This window comes from Leucopleurus acutus (genome assembly GCF_964270905.1).
Source record: "Leucopleurus acutus genome assembly, chromosome: 2".
NCBI classification, from domain to species: Eukaryota; Metazoa; Chordata; class Mammalia; order Artiodactyla; family Delphinidae; genus Leucopleurus; species Leucopleurus acutus.
In genome coordinates, this window is record NC_139143.1 from 78365614 (window position 1) to 78388918 (window position 23305).

A 23305-nucleotide genomic window follows, 5' to 3' on the forward strand; every position below is an offset into this window, starting at 1 on the left:
CAAATTTGATTTTAATATAAAGAAAGTATGTGAAAAAGTAAATATTATACTTTCAAGAAGAGAATTTAAAGCTCTCTCAATTTCATTGGGTGAGATGATCCAGGAAGAAAAGAAACTAGAAATGTAGAACCTTGATCTACCCTAGTAGACCGTGAAAGCTAGATTATTCAAATTGGATTTGTATTGGAATGAAGTTTGGCATGGATAGACCCACTGTTTTTTAGGAGGCTCTGAAACCATCCCACTATTTTCTTTGGTTTGTTTCATTTTTGTAAAGTTGCCTTTACAAACTATATGTTTGGAGAAGGATTTCTGTTTCTTTTCTCTCCATTAAAAATAATACATAGATTAGGATGACTTTTATCCTACAGTTTAAAACTCTGTCCAATTTTCAAATATTTTATGACTTCATTAGTTTGTCAAATGAAGTATCCTAATTTTTGTTTCACAAAATACAAATAAAAAAGCCTATATCTTACTTCCTTTGTTCTTTTTATTTAAATGATTAAGGGTAAGGCTAAATCAGACTTTTAAAAACCCAATCTGTGAGGCAAAGAGTAAAATTTTCTATTTTAACAAAGGTTCTACAGCAAAAAATAGGATGTATTGTTGCTTAAAGGCTGCTAAAAATCTGTAGTTGGGTTTTGATGGAGTCGTTGATTTGCATTTCCTAGAGATAGGTTAGAACAAGAACATATGTATGCCCTGAGTTCTTGTAATTCTTCACAGAGTGTGAAGAATGGGCATCCCAGAATTCCTTCCTGATTTACGATTCTCAGATATAAAATTTAAAACTAATCAAAGAAACAAACCACCATCATAACACTGACTCTATCTTACATCTATAACTGAGTTTTTTTCTAATTTTTCATCTAAAATTTTTGCTTTCATTTTTTATAAAGTCCTGTTGAGAAACTTTGAGAGCCATAGTCCCACAAGCCGCTGAGTCACCCAGCATCTGTGAAAGTTAGCAGCTGCCTCAGCTGAATCTGTCTCCTGAAGATAATGTAGATTGTAGCTGGCGGGATTCTGTCCCAAGTGAAGGGCTATTTTTTTTCTTTGTCTTGCCACATATGTAACGTTTCTCTCATCTCTATCTGAATTAGACTAGACAACTACATGTGAATTGTTTCCCTTTCTCTCCCTTTGTCTCTCTCTCTCTCTCTCTCTCTCTCTCTGTCTTTTGGATACATTTTATTTTGACAGGTTCTTGACCTTTAGGAAAAGCGTAACACTTTCCAAAGGAAATCGTGAGTACAGAATTCTTTACAGTACAATTTGTCACCAATATAATTAGGAAAGCTGTCTCCTTTGACTTTTCTGTACTATCTTTGACAGGATCAGCAAGAATTGTTTCTTGATTCTTAAGAGGTAAAGAAGTTTAATTTTAACTCTTTTTATGAATGTCTCACTTTAAACAATGACCTTGAGCTTTCCAGTATACAGCACCAAAATCTAGCAATGACCTGTTTCTATGGGTTCACATGGAGAACAACCTAGTAACTTGGAGCAAAGTAACACACAGTAAAGGTTTGAGTCTCCATAGAAGGATTTAATTCTATAGCCAAACTTGTAAAGGCCATCCACAGAATAGCAATTATGTATAGCAGAAGGAGACTAAAATTTAAACTTTATATTGAATGTTTTCATTGTGGTAAGCTAGGAAAACTGTGCTTATATCCAGAAGAATGAAGACTGACCCTATGGAGATTTTGCTCGATGTTGTCACAAATAGGTTGGATTCCACTATAGGAAAATAATATTTTATGTTGTTTGATAGTAATACAATGTTTTATATAGCAAAAGCCAATTACCAAGATGCTAATAATTTGAAATTTGTGATAATTAGGTTGCAAATGTGCCAAACTTTTGATTTGTAATGTTTATAAATAAAGCAAATAAAAAGAGTAAACAAGATATTAGCTATATTTTTATGTAAGAAGAATTCAACCTTTTCAAACTTTGGGGTATATCATTCATCAAGTTAATTGCAAACCATTTTTATTTATTCATTAAACTAAGTTCATCATTATCAGTACATGTTAACACCTCTTCAGCCTTTGAAAGCAATAAAATTATATTTCTTTTTTATCAATCTGAAACTCTGTGATTTTGCTAATTTAAAGTTGTCTTCGATTATTAGTCCAATAATAAGCATTTATCAAACTTTATTAAGTTTATTAAATTTATTAATGTTAGCACACACTTATGTGAAAAGTTGAAAAAGTGTTCTGAATGATCAAGAATTATTAGCCTAGGTTGTAGCTGTATATGGTTAAAATTATATAAATGTACTACCGTCTTTCTAAAAACAGGCTTTTATAGGCTTAAAGCTATCTGAACATAAGTCCAATATGAGTAAATGCCTTGAGACATATAAAAGGACAGTATAGTAGAGATCTGAGAACCAGCAATAGGTAGAAGCTTTTTAACTTGCAGGCTATGGAGAGTGGTGGGCCAAAAGTGCTGGAAACAGCAGAAGAGATCCAGGAGAGGCGTCAGGAGGTGTTGACCCGGTACCGGAGGTTCAAGGAACTGGTTGCTGAGAGGGGTCAGAAGCTTGAAGATTCCTATTACTACCAGGTTTTCATACGAGATGCAGATGACCTCGAGAAATGGATTTTGGAGAAAATCAAGATTGCAGGCGATAAAAGCTATGAAGACCCAACTAACATACAGGTCATTTAGTTTCCTTGACTTCCCCAGAGTAGACTCTAAGATCTCTAGGGAGGGAAACATTTTCATAATGTAGGTGTACATCTGGTAAACTGTAGAGGGATGATATAACAGAAAGATTAGACTTTGGGGACTGTAATTCTGTCTTTAAATAGCACATGTCTTCAACTCCTTAAGCCTCAATGTCTTATTTACAAAGGAAACTCATTCTAGATAATATTTTATAAACTCATTCTGAAGTTAACCCATGGGCAAAACACTGAGAATTCAAAGAATTTATGACACACTATTTGATTTCAATATTTTGTGACATTAAGGATGGAATTGAGGTGAAGAGACATCAATGTTTCTGAAACAATTGCTCTTCGCTCTCCTCAGAAAGATGTGATTTAACCAGGGTTTTTACCAAATGGCTATTCATGCCTCTTGTTAAGTTTGAATGAGAGGAGTCAGGTGGAGAGCTTTGGTGGAAGCTCCCACTCCTACTTGTACAATGTTATAGAAAGAGGCACAGTCAGGATCAGAAGAAAGGCTTGCATGCCTAAAATGTGCAATGGATATTGGAGAGGAAGCACCTGGAACAAGAACAAAGTGTTATCTACTAAATGGATCAATTTATATATGACAGCAAAAACATAATCTGGCATGCAAAAACCTCTCAATTAAAAAAAAAGCCATTGTTGCCATGATCATCTTCCTCATTGTTCACTACTTTCAGTAACATTTGGTTCCTCTTTGCTGAAGAGGAAAAACTGTGTGTTACATTATTTCATTTCCACAGAAGGCAATTGAGAATTTAAAATAATATTTACTGGAAATTCCCCGAAGGCAGTGGGGGCTGGAAAAAAACTTCCACTATGGTCCTGGACATTGAGCCTAGGACCCTTTGAAACCCTAAGTGCAGTGGTGCCACCACCGCTTCTTTTAGGATAGGACTCCTCCAGGTATGGTCATAGGTTATCACTTAATCTAGGTTGGGAAACAAGTAGTTCTGACTGCAAGAAATAAGAGAAATAAAAGAACCTCCCTTCCAGAGAGACCAGGCTGCATTAGCTATAAACTCTGATTTCTAATCTTCAGGGGAAATATCAGAAGCATGAATCCTTTGAAGCAGAGGTGCAAGCAAAATCGAGGGTCATTCCTGAGCTGGAAGAAACCAGGAAAATTCGATTTCCTGAGGGGCATTTTGCCCATGAGGACACCAAGGTAAATTTATGGCAGGACTCTGTGAGAGATGTTTCTAATTACGTTATCATGTTGATTATGTTATCAGAGTTTTAATTGATTACAACAGGTATAAACCTTGATATAACTGGCTTGGAACCATGGTACTTCCTTATATCTTTTACTTGGGTTAGGGCAGGAAAAATGATGGGATGTCCTAGTGTTCCTTGGAGTGGGGAGAAAAGCTATGATACAAAGCTGTCATCAAATAACATCACATTCCTGCGTATGCCACCACAGTATAGGTGGCTCAAGATCAAACCCACTTCAACCCAGATGAATTGGTTTTCTGAAATGTCCTTTCTACTTAATTCTTCTAGCCTCAGAGTCCTTGTCCCTTAAACTCTCTAAACAAGGGATGCTCTTTCTTTGAATCTTCTCCGAAATCTTTCTCCCTTTGTCTATGATGCCTCTTTCTCTTCACAGCCCACATACTATGACTACTATTGTAACTCTCCAAACCCTCTCATCTGTTCATTTTGGGGGAAAAAAACCTCCTAAAATCCCTTGTCTTCCCTAAACCCTGAAGACTGAAGATCACCACAACTATGGAACCCACTACTAATGTATCAGCTTTTTTTCTGACTTAATTCATATACTCTTCCAACAAGTTTGTGTTGATACAGTCAATTCAGGTTCTTTTTTGTATAAGTGAACTTTTTTTACTGTTTAAATATTTTAAAAATTTCAAAAAAAATTTGTGTTGTACTTAAAAATTAGGACTGTAGTTCCATATTTAGCATACAAATTCTAGTTTGCTTTACTGTCAACAAAACATGGTCAGGCGATACAGACATTAACCAGAATAAACCTTATTAGAAAGCAGACTCTAACAAGAAAATCTCAAATTTTATTTATTGTCATAAAATAGAAATCATTTTGTATAATTTACACAAAAACCAATCCCTTACATTAATTAAAATATTTGAGAAATGTTTGAAACATCTTCACGTCTATCAGAATCACTGGGGCTATATCAGTCTGCACCATGGCAGGATTCAGAGATAAATGTGGTCTACATGCTACATGTTACCTTAGGACCATGAAGTAGTTGAAAAATACAAGAATCTTGAAGGCATAACATATATGACACCTTCAATTTTACAGTATATGTAAAATCTGGTCTTCTAAGCTAACTTGGCATTAGAGCCCTCAACTACATACTCTCAAATTCTCATTGCTTTGGTGCCACTATTTCCTTTATAAGTCAGAAAAACATTGTAACTCTTATCCTTTCTGACAAACAGTCCATGCTAAGTTTTTTCTATGTCTTTTTCAGTACTTTGAACACCCTCTGCCCATTGTCTACCTATCAAAATTCTACCTGTCCCTCATGGTCCAATTCAAATGAGCACTCTTTCATGAATTCTTATTCTATCTTGTCTTATTGTCTGTAATCACTTCATCCTCTAAAACACCAAAACATTATTCATTTTTTTCTATTATGGAAGATCATATGGTTTAATTGCTATTCATATACATGTCCTATTTCCTCCTTTAAATATTTGTTGATCAATTAATGCACGAGTGAATGGGAGGAGGTATTTTTATCCAGGCCCCTCTCTGCACAGGTCTCTGAGTCTATACCTGCTGCTCCACAGCAGGTACTGTGCCTGAGTTGTTTTACTTTCCCCATAGGTCCTTCTGGAGGAACTCAGCCACCTCTGGGACCTGCTTCTGGAGCTGACTCAAGAGAAAGGCACCCTGCTGCTGCGGGCCCTGAAGCTTCAGCAGTACTTACAGGAGTGTGCTGACATCTTGGAGTGGATTGGAGACAAGGTATAGGACCAAACAGTATGCATATAGGACTTCCCATCCATCTGCCCCAGACATCCCATAGCAATTTAATGCAGGCCTTTCATAAAGAAGTTAGGATGTCTCTTTCTGGGCTTAGTTCCTTGGAAGAAAGAGGAATGTTGGCAAAGATTTAGGGGTATTCTGGAGGTAGTTAACACTGTAGGGGGATAAGTCTAAATGTATGAATCTGAATATGAAGAAGGCAAGACTTACACAAAAACTGCATTGAAAGATGATCTAGGATTGTCCCCATTCTACCTTCCATGAGCCTTCAATCCTAGATTTTTGCTCTTACTCTGTGTCCAGCTTAGAGCATTGCAGTTCTTTCCCTAATTCTTTGTCTCTCAGTACCTATAACTAGGGAGGTTTTTATTTTCTACATACTTAAAGAATAATCCTGTGGTTAGGACTGAACATTTACACAAGCAAATGCCTAGCACAATACTTTTGTAAATGCTCAGTTTGTTGAATTGAGTAGAACCAGGATGAATTTATTTTTCAGGTTCCAATACACAAAAGGGTATTCCCAGGGGCTTTTGCCAACAATGTTCCTGGTCTCTCCAAAGAATTACCCCAAAGACCACTGTTCCCTGGGCCAGAACACCACCTCAGGAAATACACTGCTGCTTCTGGCTCTTTCCTGAAGGGTTCTCCCAAGTTCCACCAGTATCTCCTTCTGAGTTATCCTGGGACTGTGAGCAAGGGTTTTGGGCATTTGAACTGCAGGAATTCCTAAATGTTTATGGGTGACTTACCAGAGTTTTCTCTGTCTACAGGAGGCTATAGTGACATCAGTGGAGCTGGGTGAGGACTGGGAGCGCACAGAGGTTCTGCATAAGAAGTTTGAAGATTTCGAAGCAGATCTGGCAGTTCGAAAGGAGAGGTTGAATGGAGTGAACCAATATGCCAATGAGTGTGCTGAGGTGAGGTGGGGAACAAGAGAGCTAAGCCAGAGAAAGGGTCTGATCTTCAAGAAGACTCTCTGGCCATTAGTGGATGAGACATGAAAGATATAGGACATTGTGAGAAAGCAGAGGTATGCCTGTCCCTGGAGCAACATGCCCAGAGCAGTTTCCTCTCCTTTCTGAATGTATCCCTTGCCAGTCCACGGAAATGGAGATGAGAGTGAGTGAGTGTATGTGTGTTTACATAAAGGAATTCAATCCACAAGGGGGTTACTCCTGCACCATGCAGTACATTGATTTCTCAAGTTTATGAAGCACTCTTTCTTCATGAAGAAGAACCAGAATAAAGTAGCAAAGAATATAAAATAATGGTGGGCTATCATAATATACATGATATAATTAAACTAATTTTTTTGTGTTTTGGGGGGAAGGGAAAAGGAGGCAGATTTATCTTCATTTTCTTAAGAAAGTGCTTAAATAAGTTTTTAATTTCTGGGCATGTAAAAACTCAGTGTGTGAATAAATAATCCTAACATATGTGAGAACTGGGAAGTCAGTCTGATTTTATATGTACATGAAGGAATTAGAAATTCTAACAGTTGGCTATCGTGCTTTTCCATTTAAGGTTTCATTATCACGGCAGCTTTATAATGGGAATGATGCTTCTGTGTTAATAGAACCAAGATTTCAGGATGAACGGGTACTGGAGTAGGGGAAAATAACATATTTCTCAATTTTTTTCCAGGCCACATTTCCAACAGTTCCAAATTTTCTCCCTCTATCACCTTTTTCTTATTGTGGAGATTTTTAAGTTATCTATTACTATCTACCAAACTACCACAAAACTGAAAACAACAAACAACCTATTTTTTTCAGTGAATCAGATTCACTGGTTCATGATTCAGTGACTCAGCTGCTCAGCTGGGTTATTCTGCTGATATCACCTGTTATTCTTAAGTCACTGCAGTTATACAATGAGTCAGTTGGGGTGGAGTGTCTAAAATGGCCTTGCTCCCATGTATGGAGATTTAGCAAGAAAAATGAAGGTTTTCTCCATATGCTCTCTCATCTTTCAGTAGATCATGCTTTTTTTATGTGTTCCAAGAAGGTAAGAACAGAAGCTGAAAGGCCTCTTGATGCCTAAGTGCTGGGGCTCATAGAATATCATTTCTATTTATAAGCATGGAAGGAGAATTAGAAAATTCAGTCTGATGAGGCTTCAAAATAGAAATGGAAATGGGAATAAACAGGGATAGGAGGAGTAGGGAGACGGGTATTTGGGAACTACTCAAAATTGCCAAGTATCAAAATGGGCTGATGCTGCTAGCTTAATCTAGTATTCATAAATCTCATTGCTTCAGTTAGTTTGCAAAAATGCGTGGAGTTTTCTGCAAAATTAAGTTTATCTGCATGTCTGTATAATTCTGCAAAGAGGGAAATAGCTCTCATTAGCTTCTCAAAGGTATCAGGACCCCAAAAGAACCAAGACCCACAGTATTAGAGTTTTGAAAAATTAAGTCAGATTTCACAAAAGGAATTTTCTCTTCTTTTCCTTGGTTTCCAGGATCTTGAAGGGAGTTAGCAGGCATCAACATGATGGAGTTCTGAAAATAATGAGGTTGGGCAAGCCTGTGTTGGTAGGCTAGTCTGGAGCTGTGGGCAAAATATCTGGCGGTTTGATTTTCTAGATTTTGGTGAGGTGGATCAAGTAAGAGTTAGAGAGCAGGGATAAAGTGAAGTGTGAAATAAGAAGTGTTTAAATGATTTTTTGCATTAGTCCATCATTTACTTTCTCCCACAGGAAAAGCATCCTGAGCTGCCCTTGATTCAGTCAAAGCAGGAGGAAGTGAATGCAGCCTGGGAGCGGCTCCATGGTCTGGCTCTCCAACGACAGAAAATGCTGTCCAGTGCTGCAGACCTCCAGCGATTCAAAAGGTAGGAATCTCACCACTGAACTGTAGGAAACTGCAATAGCACCATGCTTGTTATTTGTGTTAGCCTCTGTCTACTGTTAGCAATTAGTGGCCAGTACCTCTAAAAACAGAAACTCATGTGCTTGCCTTTAAAGACAACAAGGGAGAGAGTAGTTAAGAAAATTGTGACCCACTCTATAGCCAAGTATGTGTCTAATGGAGCTTAAAGCAATACAAATAGCACTGGTAAATTAGTGATGGAAGCTCTGCAGAGGCAAGAAAAGCAGGTTAAGAACCGGAAGGGAATGGAGGGTGAAGTTGGGAAGAAGGACATTCATGAAGAGCTGACCCAGGTATAGGAAGTATATTTGGAGGTTCAGTTGTCAGGATGCCTAAGTCTCTAACTCTCAATGGAAACCATTAAAAGCAGTAAAGAACATTTTACCTTATGTTTTTTGCTAGTGTGGGTGAAGATAGGGTAATTTCTAACTGAGTGAGCTAGACTGGTCCTTGCTGTGTGCTGTTTGCCCTGAAATGCCTGCCTTCTTCCTTTGCTGGAGCTCATGGAGATGTCTGACAGGGACGTGACTGAAGCCATCCAGTGGATTAAAGAGAAGGAGCCTCAAGTCACCTCTGAAGACTATGGCAAAGACCTTGTGAGCTCTGAGGCACTGTTTCACAGTCACAAGACACTTGAGAGGAACCTTGCAGTCATGAATGACAAAGTAAGCCTGTTGGAGGAATGGCTAATCCCTTGAGCTAGAAAAGGCATTTGGTGTTCATCTCATCTCCATAGGACACAGTAAATTCACTATTTCAATGAAGGAGAAATTTTGTGCCACTTGAATATACCTCCTTATTCTAGTTTATAACTTGTACATGAATCTTGGATATCTCTTAATTTATTTAATTATTTTTATTTAAATATACATATATGTTTTATATACGCTCAAGCTTTTTCTAATTTATTTCATAATTTAAACCAAAATAGATAGCTTCAAGAATGGTTTCCTAATCTAACTCAGTACCCCATGGCCAGAGAGTCTTTTCTTTTATCTAACTATACTTTCTCCTGTTGGAGCTGAACCTTGTTTCTTCTTGCCCTTCACTCAGTCGAAAAGGGAGTAAGTTTCTTCTTCCCTGTTTATAATAAACTCAGACACTTAAAACACATTACTAGCTCATGCAGCTGAATATCAAAAAAGCAAACAACCCAATCCAAAAGTGGGCAGAAGACCTAAAGAGACATTTCTCCAAAGAAAATATACAGATGGCCAACAAACACATGAAGGGATGCTCAACATCACTAATAATTAGAGAAATGCAAATCAAAATTGCAATGAGGTATCACCTCACACCAGTCAGAATGGCCATCATCAAATAGTCTACAAACAATAAATGCTGGAGAGGGTGTGGAGAAAAGGGAACCCTCTTGCACTGTTGATGGGAATGTAAATTGATACAACCACTACGGAGAACAGTATGGAGATTCCTTAAAAAACTAAAAATAGAACTACCATATGACCCAGCAATCCCACTACTAGGCATATACCCTGAGGAAACCATAATTCAAAAATAGTCATGTACCACAATGTTCATTGCAGCACTATTTACAATAGCCTGAACATGGAAGCAACCTAAGTGTCCATTGACAGATGAATGGATAAAGATGATGTGGCACATATATACAATGGAATATTACTCAGCCATAAAAAGAAATGAAATTGAGTTATCTGTAGTGAGGTGGATGAACCTAGAGTCTGTCATACAGAGTGAAGTAAGTCAGGAAGAGAAAAACAAATACCGTATGCTAACACATATATATGGAATCTAAAAAAAACAATAACAACAACAAAAATGGTTCTGAAGAACCTAGGGGCAAGACAAGAATAAAGATGCAGACGTAAAGAATGGACTTGAGGACACGGGGAGGGGGAAGGGTAATCTGGGAAGAAGTGAGAGAATGGCATGGACTTATATATACTACCAAATGTAAAATAGACAGCTAGTGGGAAGCAGCTGCATAGCACAGGGAGATCAGCTCGGTGCTATGTGACCACCTAGAAGGGTGGGATAGGGAGATGCAAGAGGGAGGAGATATGGTAATATATGTATATGTATAGCCGATTCACTTTGTTATAAAGCAGAAACTAACACACCATTGTAAAGTAATTATACTCCAAAAAAGATGTTAAAACAACAACACATTACTAAACCCACCTTTGGGTTTTCTTCTGGAAATTGGAAAACCCCGGTTCCTATACCTACAGTAGGTATAGACACACTAGAAATTGGAGCAAGCCTGTTTTCTTGAATGATTCCCATTCTTACTTCTTCCCGTCACAATTTAACCATAACTTAAACTAATTACGCCTGAGCTTCTACAGTGGAGTCAGCCCACAGGAAGATCCCTACTTGCTATGCTTTAATCATAGCTCTGTGCATGGGTTGTTTCTGAAAATGATTTCACCATTCTACTTCTTTTGTTCTTCCTCATTTTTTCTCTTTGGTCTTTTTATTTTTCTAATTATGGATGATAAAATACCATGATTTAATGAATAATGATAATGAAATCTCAAATCCTAGACAACATCTAATTATAGTTGGGTATAGTAGAAGAACTAATGGTAACATGTGGAATTTTCCCTAGTAAGCCTGCTCCTCAAGAATTGTGCTCAAAACGGCCTGACATTACTGAAATTTTCTTGGCAGCAATTTTCCTTGGCAGAAATGTCTTTCTGGTTCCCACAATAATGTTTACGGAGTTAGTATAGAGGGTAATGAAGGACAGATGTATGTCTAAACATTGCTTCTGACATTGACTAGCTCAATGACCTTGGGCAAATAAAATACTCAACCTCTCAGTTTTCACATACAAGGAGAGCAAGAATAGTTTTACCTCACAGTATTATTAAAGGAAGACTATAAAACAAGAAAATGCATATGAAGTGCTTAGCACAACGAGAGACAAAATGTAATCAGTAAATTATTATTGTTAATATAGTTACATGAGTATATTAATATAAATATATCAATATAAAAGCACTAATAAATTATTCTAATTCTTATGATTATTATGTTACATTCTTCCCATAAAACTTTGCCAAGAGGACCAGAATGCTTGGATTTCCCACTGTGTTTCTTTATCTTTTTTTTTTAATTATATAAGTTTCAGATGTACAGCATTATAATTAGACATCCGTATATACTACAAAGTTGCCATCCATCACCATACGGTTGACTACCTTCACATACTAGGTTTCTTTTTTATCCCAAAGGTGAAGGAGTTATGTGCCAAAGCAGACAAGTTGAAGCTTTCCCATCCTTCAGATGCAGCACAGATCCAGCAGATGAAAGAGGATCTGGTCTCCAACTGGGGGCACATTCGCACCTTGGCTACCAGCAGATATGAAAAGCTGCAGGCTTCTTATAGGTGAGAAATCCTTCTTCTCTACTGCTTTACCTATCTCTAGGTCAAAGTATAACATCAAAAGCAGAAATAAAAGAGTGAAAGGAGTAAAATAATGAGTGACCCAGCCCTCCTACCTGCTCAGTAGAGGCAAAAGAAATTTTAATTTGCCAGGAGAAGTCCTTTGAAGGCTGATATAATCCTCAGCGTGACACCTCCTTTCACCTGTACCCTTCCTGTCTTCCTCTGTTTGTACAGTTGTAAGAAGCTATGAAGTGGTCCATGGAACTGAAAAATTAGCTGAAGAAACATGTTAAAATCCTGGCCCTAGCTAAGGAACTGGAATTAATTTCCAAGCTGAAGAACACAAAATAAATCTAGAATTATTTCTGGAATGTAGGTCAGCTTACAAAAAATCTGGACAACATTTCAGTAGTTAATTTTTATGATTAGTTATTAAATCACCATAAAATAGTGTTTATCTTATTGATATGATTTAAAATGAACTGGTGAGCTTTTGATTTTTTTGAATAGATAATCTTTTTGTAGTTTTTGTTTTTACTGGTATGGTGAAGGGTGAACTAAAATACATGAGGGCTCCTAACCCTAACTCTAGTCGTCCCTTAGGCTTCCTGTTGGTTATGTTATGTCCTTATTTATTGGCCTCCTTGTGAGTACTTTATTCTACTTCAAGTGCATCTGGGATATGACTTTGTGATGTTGGAGATGTCAAGTCCAAGTGCTTCATCACACAATGACGCATCTGCCCTAGGAATATACAACCTGGAGTGAAGGATTTACAACCTGCACTGCTAAAGGAATAGGAAGTACATCAGAGGAATGGGAGGTGTAGGATTAGGGCAAGGCACATGTTGTACATCTTAGCCCAACCCAACCCTGACTCTTTGTTCAAAGTCCATTTGTATCTGGTTCCTCCTTCCTGTCTTTTCCCTTACCTTTCCCTCAGGTACCAGCGGTTCTTATCTGACTATGATGAGCTCTCAGGCTGGATGAAGGAGAAGACTGCTTTGATCAATGCTGATGAGCTGCCCACAGATGTGACTGGTGGGGAAGCCCTACTGGACAGGCATCAGCAGCATAAGGTAGAGAGGAAAGGCCTCCCCAGTAGGAGGAAGAGGGCGGTTTCCAACAATGCCAGAAGGTTTCTTGCTGCATTTTAAAACATTTTGTCTCATGACCACAGCATGAGATTGACTCTTATGATGACCGATTTCAATCTGCTAATGAGACTGGTCAAGCCCTGCTGGATGCCAATCATGAAGCATCTGATGAAGTCATGGATAAGGTAATCTAGTTTAACAGAATTTGTGAAATTTTGATACATATTAAGCCTTCACTTAATCTCATATTAATATGACAATCTCTGAAAGAGGACAGAAGATGTATAAACATCTTAATGTGGGCTCAAATATCACCCTGCTTCCTTCATATGTTGCTTTAGCTAATTTGAGGCATTTGAAGTTCTCAGGACTTGATGTGTGCTCCCTCACATCTGAGACATTACTTCATCAACCTAACTAATTTCATCACCTACCTTCTACCTAATTTGAAGCCTCCATACCATCTTGCCTTGTCACATGTGCTCTGTTTTATCACTTTCCCATGCTCATCTCTAGATTGTGAATTCTTTGAGGACTGCACCTTATTCATCTTTGGGTTCCCTAAGGTACCTAGCATGGTTCCTGGCACATGGATCCCTTTCTTCTCTCCTCTATACAACCTCAAATCAAACTGATTTTCCTATATCTGTGTTTCTCAAATCTCCATTAAGCAACAGGAAAGCTTTAAACACTCAGAATTCCACTGAATGAAGATTGTTTGCCATCATCCTAACCTCCTAGATCCCAAGGGCTCACGTAAACCTCCTCATCCCTGAGACATTTTACTCCAGTCACAGCGTCACAGGAACTCTTTGGGATGATAACTGAAATAAGATTTGCAGGCTCTTTTCATATCATTAGATTCCAAGCACAGCCCCGAGTGCTATATGATGAAGGTTGAGATGACCATATTTTCAGTTCATCAAGAACTCTATGGGAAAATTATACTACGGATTTTTATTTTTAACTATTTCCTGCCAAAGGAATAGTGGGACCCTAAATCCTTGAAAACTTACCTATTATCCTGGGATTCTGAGAATTGTTACTGTCTTTTTAATGGAGTTAACACAGCAGCTGTTTTAATAAGCTGGAATTACTTGGGCAGATGCTTGGGCAGAAACAAAGGCTTTTATGAGTTTGAGAATGTCACTTTCACCGTGATGGTTCTTATTTGCTTTTGGAATAGAATGCAAACTTCTAAATCTGATCATTTAAGTGCCCTATAAATTTGAATTTCATTAAATGTTTATCTTTTTTAGACACTGCACTTTTCTCTGGAGCACTTCGTATAATCTAATGATTACTTGGAGTAATTACTTGCTTGCGGTATTATGTCCTCCTACAATCCCGATCCACACCTCCCTGCCCTTCAAATCTTTGTTTGATACAATACTTTCTATACTTCTGCTCCCTGCTTCTTCAAATCTGAATTAATCTTTCCTTCTTTATTTATACATATTAAGTGTGGTGTACCTCTGTTATGGTATTTATCCCATTTTTCCTATACTACAGTGATTCACTTAGATGTTGCAGCCTTAAGAGAAAATCCCATTTCCTATTCATTTTTGTATCCTTCAAAAAGCCTTACATTTATTAGATGCTCAGTGAATGTAGGATAAAATAAATTAATTAGTATCTTCCTGGCACATTATCTCTTCCTTTCCAAAGATGGCAGTACTTACCTCCCATTGGGATGCTCTGCTGGAACTGTGGGACAAGCGTTGGCAGCAGTATGAGCAGTGCCTGGAACTACACCTCTTCTACCGTGACAGTGAGCAAGTGGACAGTTGGATGAGTAGACAAGAGGTAACAAAGGGGCTCAGAAAGTGTCCAGAAGCCATTTCTCCTTCTCCTTATTTACTACTATCAACACCCTTACAACCACTTCAGTTCACCCAGGAACTGGAGGGTGAGCCACAAGGAGGAGAAAAGATTGGCCCTCTCTGCGAGACTCTTGAAATTCCCTCATGGACAAACGCACAGAAAAATACCTAAATACAAAGCAGAGAGTCTTTAAGCTCTACTGAACATGAGGTGAAATGAATATCCAGTTGTTAAGAGTTCAGCAAGAGAAAATGTAATGAGTCAGGCAGGATTAACGAAAGATTTCCTGGAGGAGGTGAGTGGTCCTCTTGAGTATTTGAGATCTCAGAATAGTGCCTAGATTGGTTGGTTCAGACACAGAGACAAAAGTGATAAAGTTGTATGAGAAGATTGGGAAGGGACTCTGAACCTCCTGCTGCTAAATGTTAGCCTCTATCTCCTCTCCTACTTTGTGTTAATTCCCACCTTGCTCTCTATTCCCCTCACCTCCTTCCTTACTTCTTTCTCAGAGATATTCCAAAGGGAATGTTTCTCACCAGTGAGGTACAGCTGGGATGTATCTTTTTGTCTTCTATAGGCCTTCCTGGAAAATGAGGACTTGGGAAACTCCTTGGGCAGTGTTGAAGCCCTTCTTCAGAAGCATGATGACTTTGAGGAAGCCTTTACTGCCCAGGAGGAGAAGATCACAGTAAGAAATGGGCCCTGGTTTGGGTATTGGCTTCATGTTTGTACATATCATCTCATATAATACCAATCCTTAGAATCACTCATAACTATCAGACATAACATGAAGGTTGTTCTTTAAAGAGAAAACATCCAGAAAAATAATCATACCCATATTTTATCAATACATTTGTATTCCACAAAACATATTTAGAAAGTTTTAAAGATTTTGAGCCATTTATATTTTCTGATGAAGTGCATGATTGTCTTATTTTTTCTGCAGTATAAGTAGAAACTATTGGATCCATATCCAACATAGAATCATAACTTAAAAGTTTGAATGTATTATTTACTTTTTATATTTTTTCTCCTCTGATAATATCTCCATTTGGTTTTCTTTAGTAATATCTAGATATCTAAGTAGTATCTATCTTTTCCTGTATACCTTCATCTATGTGTTTCTCATTTAATGCTACTGTAGTCTTCCTGTGAACTGTAAGTACAATGTCCCAGAAAATGTCTTATGTCAGTACATAAGCAAGTCTCAGAGAAGTGTGAGGAAGACTTTATTTGTCCAATCTACTGTATGTTCCGTAGGACAGTGCTGACTTTAACCTTGTACGTGTGCATGTATACCACCACCAGCAGCAACAACCACACTAAAAACAAAATTCCAAGTCTTCTCTGTTAATCTTCAGTCAGTACAGAGCTTAATATGGTCATTCCCAGTCCATATGCTTGTTAAGTTGATTTTCACTGGTAAAAGCTAACTGTGTAAAATAAATTACAGTTCATAAAATGCTATTGTTTATTTTAGATCATTTTCTTATTCCCAATCAATTAATCCATCCTGAGCTCTAGCAATTTTGGGAATCATGAATGAATATGAGTAAAAATTCATGTCTGTAATTTGTGACTCCATTCCCCATGTAGCTATATAGATGTAGATAAAAGGATATATGATATATGATGGATGGAAGGATGAATAGATAGATAGATGATAGAGACTGGTGGCACTGGATGTGACTATATCAATAATGCTTCCTCTTAAAAATTTAAGACTAGATAAGATATTCACCTCGTACGATTCACCTCAGGATTCATTTACTGTAAACGAGATTAAAAAAAAATTGTGACATAGAGAAGGTAATTAACCTGCCTGAGATACAATACATTTTGAGATACAATTTATAACAGAAGTCAGAAGTAGGACCTAGATCTTCTGACCCTGAAACTTGTCTACTTCCAACATTGTCATGCTTCCTTTTTAAACAGTTAGCCAAACAGTGGCCACTTACTCAGTGGCCACTGAGGGAAAACCACTCCTTTTTTTTTCTTTTTCCAGACCTTAGACAAGACTGCAACCAAACTGATTGATAATGACCATTATGATTCAGAGAACATTGCTGCTATCCGGGATGGGGTATGTCCAAGGTCCCCTATGTGTCTCTGCCTGCTTATGCACGGGATCAGGGAAAGTGTTAGAGCATGATAACCTTGGTGGGCAGTGAATCTCATGTATCCATATTTGATTTTGCTGGCAGTGAGTTTGTTTATGTTTTTTGCAGCTGTTGGCCCGACAGAATGCTTTACGTGAAAGGGCTGCCACTCGACGCAGATTGCTGGAGGATTCATTGCTTCTGCAGCAACTGTATCAGGACTCAGATGACCTAAAGAACTGGATCAACAAGAAGAAAAAGTTGACAGATGATGAAGATTACAAGGTAGGCAGGATTTGCAAACTGCAGACCCTGGACATACTCATTGGGACTGAATTTCATGGAATTAGTCTTGGAACTGAAAGGACAATAGCGTTCAGCTGGTGAGCCTCATTTTATAGATGGAGAGACAGATACTCAGAGAAGGGCAATGACTCCGCCAAGACTGTACATCAAGTTTCTGGTTTTCCTACACCCTGTTGCCCATCATCCCTTTTCTCTGGCACAATTTCCAGTGGTCCTTAACAGAATGGAGAAACGGAGGAACTCTCCTTATTTAGCCCTCTGTTGCCCTCTGCACGCTTATAGTAGGAAAATGTTGTGTCTAATCATAATGTACATTCAAGCTACCCGGAACTCAAAAGTAACCTAATGGTTTGATATAATATAGACTTATGTGGTTTTGTAGCTGGAAAGGAACAACTCCTTATTTTACAGATGAAGAAACCAAGGATCTGAATTGTGAAGTGAGTTGCCCAAGGTTAGCCAAGAATCAATGTTTAGAATGAAGTTTAACATAAGGGGTAGAAGCATGAATTCTTTTGGGAGAAGGTAAAAACTGGGCTTGAATTCTCTCCCTCTCCTGTCTTAGTTTGTTTGACTTTGAAAATATTCTGAATTATCTCTGAGCCATACATAGGTTTCTTTACCTTCTGCTTGTGTAAAACACATATTTTTCACTCACAATATAAACTATTATGCACACACATATATACTCACAAATTTTTGCATTTATAATCAGGGCTAGAATTAGTCTCTTGATTTCTAGGCCAATATCTATTCACAGTATTTACTTCTAAATATCATTTAGTCTTAAACGTATACCTCTGATGCTTTTGTTCTCACTTTTTTTTATAGAACTTTGAGCATCTAATCTGTACCTTTCATTCTGTAAAACTCAGCACTATGTGCTTGTGTTCTCCTGAGGAGTTATGGTTCCAGTGTATGCAGGGTAAACAGATCTTCTGTATATGGGACAAAAGGATGGATGTTTCATATACTAGGACAGGAATGGAAAATAATCTCCATCTTTCATGACAGCTCTAATAGATTGTTAGTGCTTGCATGGGGTGTCGTATTTAAAATGGTCTTCAGACTATATCCAGACTCAACAGAAATAAATTCAGGGGTTGATTAGCCACGTCTGTCATTTGTATAGAGGAGGGATTGGTCACACAGTTTCCTAAGCCTCTTCTGCCTCTATACTTGGACTAGGACAGTTCTGCCTTATATCCTCTTCTTAGTTCAGTTAGATTTATAGTGAAAAGAAATTCCTGTCCTCAGAATGTCTGCCCCTCATTCTTCAAGGAATGGTTTTCCTTAATTGTTTTCATTTTGTCTCAGGATACACAGAACTTGAAGAGCCAGGTTCAAAAGCAGCAAGTCTTTGAAGAAGAATTGGCAGCTAATGAGATCCAGCTCAATAACATACAGAAAACTGGCCAGGAGATGATTGAGAGCAATCATTATGCCTCTGAAAGTGTGGATGCTCGTTTGAGTGAAGTTGCCAAACTCTGGATGGAATTGCTGGAGGCTACAGCACAGAAAGGTTAGAAGCAGAGCCTTGTTGAAAACAAATTCCTAAATTCTGAAACCCACCTTCTTCATCTTTACCACCTTGAGTTTACCTAGTGACTTCTATAAGAAGGGATGCTACTCATTTGTTTCCCTGTGTATTCCTGTATTGGTCAAGAAATTTAAAAATCTAACCTAAATTTATCACACTATATATTAGTGTGATAATATATCGCACTATATATTAATATAATCACACTATATATTAGTGTGATTAATATATCACACTATATATTAACACAATTTTATGTTTTCTTCATGTATGTAAGTCTTTTCAACTGAAATTACTTTTGTTTTCTTCACTTTTTTCTTCCTCTTGAATAAATATTCAGATACCATGAATTCAGTATTGGCTATGTACCTAAAACTAGTGTCCTTAAATTATATTATACATATTTTGGTTCTATAGATGAAACAAGGTTTTCCGACCCAGGGTATAAAATTAGACATTAAAATATTGTTGGTGCCCCATATGATGTTCCCATGATATTTTATTCTTATGAATAGGGCTTGATGACTTATTTTACCTATCTGAGCATGTTCAGGCTTTGCTGTAAGCTCTTAGAAAATTCCCATGTCTGCTTGAAGAGCCTCTACTTAAATTTAACTTCACCTTTTATTTTGGAAAATTAATCAATTGCCATGATTAACACCAATAATGAAGTTTCTCTGTCTATATCCCCCTTGTTATAAACATCATCTATAGACATGACTCTGCCCTGGTTATAGAAAAGATACATTATACTGATTTTGTCGGATGTCATCCTGATTTTTGGTTTAGGAAAAAAAAATTCACTTGATTGTAACAATAAGTTGCTGCTACTCTACATCATAGTAATTGCTTCACAGAAATAACACAAATAATTGCTATAAGATCATAGAATAAAGAATTTAGCTGAGAACAATGTGGATAATCAAGATATTCTCTGGAAGAAAAAATTGTAAGGCGTGGTTGGTGATGAAGAAGAGGCACTAAGAGAGGGGCCTAGCAAAGTTCTGAGAAAGATATTTAGGAAAAGACACTTCAAAATTTCAAACTGAGCCAACCCCAAGTTTTATACTTCTCTCAGAAAACGCAGTGTTTGTGTTTGAATCCCTTTGAAAAGGAGGTCTCAATAGAGAGTAACAAGTGACATGAAAATACCCAAGATAGTTAAAATCTAACATAGCAGCACTATACCTCAACAAGAAATGAACAAATTGTTTATCTTTGTTTTGCGAACACTACTATCTTCAAAAACAAATACAATCTGAATTCTACAAATTTATGATAATTTCTTATATAATCACATGTGAGACAGTTATACTTTTTCCCACTGGAGGGTCAAAATATTATATTGCTCCTTAAATTGATGTAACATGTGTTAGCATATAATGAGGATCAGTTATGACAGTTATCAGTTATCTTATACTTGCTGTCTTTTCCTAGGGACTCAGTTATATGAAGCTAACAAGCAGCTGCAATTTGAAAATAATGCAGAAGACCTGAAGCACTGGCTGGAGGAGGTGGAATGGCAGGCTAGGTCTGAGGATTATGGGAAAGGTCTGGCTGATATACAGAATCTGCTCAGGAAACATGGCCTCCTGGAGTCTGCCATGGCTGCTCGTCAGGTTTGTTGCTAGCTAGCTCTTTGGCCAATTATAGGCCAACTCACCTGTATATGTTCTGAGCACACTGATCATACGTAATTATTGTTTAAAAAAAACAGAGAGAGAGCAGGAAACCAAAGGTAAAAATTCAAAACTTTTAGTTGGTCAACTACGTCTTTCCAATATCTCCTTTAATCCAGCCTTTCTCCTGGGTGCCTTGTGTCTTTTTTCAGAACCCCATGGCTGATGTAAGACTTTATTGACTCTTCTAAATATAACACTGTACTCTCAATCCAAAAACCTGGGTTTTATATATAGCCTTATCACTTACTAGTTCTGTGATATTTGGTGTATATTTTCACACCTCTGTATCCTCACCTGTAAAATAAAAGTTTTTATAAAATTTCCTCTTTCTATTCTGGCAATCCTGCAACTCAAAGTTTGAAAATATTTTTAATCGTACCATTTTTTTTCTTAAGAAAATTGAAACCCAGAGAAGTGAAGTAACTTCCCTAATGTCACAGAGAAAATTAATAGCAAGGCCAGGACTAAGAAGCAGATGTCTAGGCTCTTAGTTTCAGAGTTACCCACTGAAATCCCACCAGACTGTTAGTTTAAATAAATTTATCCAATACGTTTCTAGAGTATTGATACTGTATGTGAGTTTCTGGAGAACTCAGCAGAAATCCACTTCCAGCTGACTCAATCTCTCATCCCAGGAATCCTAGCTTGTATTTAAAAATTATTCTGCTCTTCCCTACAAAGTCGCACTGATTTTTCCTGTTACAATACACTTTTATGATGTCTGCTCTTTGGTAACTCTTGGTTAAAAGGAAAAGACAGAATAATCTACAGAAAATAGAAATAAACAAAGCAAACCCAGTCACTTACATAGCTCTAGGTATGGCTTAATGGAGTTTGAAGTAAAAGGCTGGAGTTAGGAAAACCATATAAAGATAGCTTTGAAATCTACATGGAGGAAGAGAGTTTGGAACAGATTTTCAAAGAAGGGAAAAGAAAAGATTTGGTGAAAAGTAACTAAAAACATACAAAGAAGAGGAACAGCATGTGTAAACATGTAATAAGTAGGAGTATTTGACCCTAGTTTGGAATTTCAACCACCAGGAATTTGTTCTCCTGTTATGGAACACAAGCTCTTGTGCCCAACACACAGTGAGGCCCAACAAACTGAAATCTCGGAGTTTGGAGAAGAGAAAGGTTGATTGCAGGGCCATGCAAGAATGGGTGGCTTTGATTTCAGATGGTCTGAGCCTGTAGCAGATTGGAGCAAGGTTTCAGTTCCCGGAGAGATGTTGAGGTCGGACTGAGGCAGTGAGAGCACTGAATCCTAGCCACTAGACAACCAGGGACCAGTGGCCAGTGACAAGGCCCTGGCCCATCAGCTGTGTAGAAATGAATTTCCACAGAGAGACGGAAAGTAGTGAAACAAGTAAAGTGTTTATTAGGAGGAAAATGAGTATGTGTGGATAGACACACGGGTGGGCTCAGAGAGAGAGTCACGCCCTCGTGATAGTTTGAATCACTTATATGGGGCATTTCTTCTGGATTTCCTTTGGCTAATCATCTTGCTTTTTCTGGTTCTGAGTCTATATTTGGTATATCTCAGTGTTCTCCCTTGTGTGCATGCACATCTCTTAGCCAAGATGGATTTTAGCAAAGAGGCCTATGGGTAGGTTGACATCACCTACTATGGGGTGGCGCCCTCTTCCTTTCTACTTTCAGGGAGCCTTTCTGCACATGTGTAGTTTGGAAGGTCTCCTTGACTTCAAGAATGAGGAATACGTGGTTTTTTAGCTCTTACCTAGGCAGGGTTCAACTCCTCTCTCCTGCTATTTTGGAGTATCTGTCCACAGGGGAGAAACTGTCCAGCCTGGGGGCCATCTATCTTCTGCCTCAGCTTGAGCCCCAAAAAACCAGAACTCCCCAAAGGGTTTCAGCAAAGCATTTTTTTTTACATCTTTATTGGAGTATAATTGCTTTACAATGGTGTGTTAGTTTCTGCTTTATAACAAAGTGAATCAGTTATACATATACATATGTTCCCATATCTCTTCCCTCTTGTGTGTCCCTCCCTCCCACCCTCCCTATCCCACCCCTCTAGGTGGTCACAAACCACCGAGCTGATTTCCCTGTGCTATGCGGCTGCTTCCCACTAGCTATCTATTTTATGTTCGGTAGTGTATATATGTCCATGCCACTCTCTCATCTTGTCACACCTTACCCTTCCCCCTCCCCATATCCTCAAGTCCACTCTTTAGTACATCTGTGTCTTTATTCCTGTCTTACCCCTAGGTTTTTCATGACTTTTTTTTTCTTAGATTCCATATATATGTGTTAGCATACAGTATTTGTTTTTCTCTTTCTGGCTTCACTCTGTATGACAGACTCTAGGTCCATCCACCTCACTACAAATATCTCAATTTTGTTTCTTTTTATGGCTGAGTAATATTCCATTGTATATACGTGCCACATCTTCTTTATCCATTCATCCGATGATGGACACTTAGGTTGCTTCCATGCCCTGGCTATTGTAAATAGAGCTGCAATGTACATTTTGGTACATGACTCTTTTTGAATTATGGTTTTCTCAGGGTACATGCCCAGTAGTGGGATTGCTGGGTCGTATGGTAGTTCTATTTTTAGTTTTTTAAGGAACCTCCATATTGTTCTCCATAGTGGCTGTATCAATTTACATTCCCACCAACAGTGCAAGAGTGTTCCCTTTTCTCCACACCCTCTCCAGCATTTATGGTTTCTAGATTTTTTGATGATGACCATTCTGATCAGTGTGAAATGATATCTCATTGTAGTTTTGATTTGCATTTCTCTAATGATTAATGATGTTGAGCATTCTTTCATGTGTTTGTTG

At 37.9% G+C, this 23305-nt stretch overlaps 1 protein-coding gene across 1 annotated transcript in view; it reads left to right on the forward strand.

The window, feature by feature from the left end:
* Window positions 1–2442: 2442 nt before the first annotated feature.
* Window positions 2443–23305, forward strand: part of SPTA1 (spectrin alpha, erythrocytic 1) — a gene marked incomplete at both ends in the record, with an annotated part of 72763 nt that continues 51900 nt past the window's right edge. Inside the window, 15 exons of the mRNA XM_082833191.1 lie at window positions 2443–2679; window positions 3757–3882; window positions 5539–5679; window positions 6474–6620; window positions 8404–8537; window positions 9096–9240; window positions 11794–11948; window positions 12892–13027; window positions 13129–13230; window positions 14714–14851; window positions 15447–15557; window positions 16878–16955; window positions 17101–17256; window positions 18595–18799; window positions 20255–20436. Of these exons, the coding sequence (XP_082689317.1) occupies window positions 2443–2679; window positions 3757–3882; window positions 5539–5679; window positions 6474–6620; window positions 8404–8537; window positions 9096–9240; window positions 11794–11948; window positions 12892–13027; window positions 13129–13230; window positions 14714–14851; window positions 15447–15557; window positions 16878–16955; window positions 17101–17256; window positions 18595–18799; window positions 20255–20436 (2193 nt within the window). The remainder of the gene's footprint in view (window positions 2680–3756; window positions 3883–5538; window positions 5680–6473; window positions 6621–8403; window positions 8538–9095; window positions 9241–11793; window positions 11949–12891; window positions 13028–13128; window positions 13231–14713; window positions 14852–15446; window positions 15558–16877; window positions 16956–17100; window positions 17257–18594; window positions 18800–20254; window positions 20437–23305) is intronic.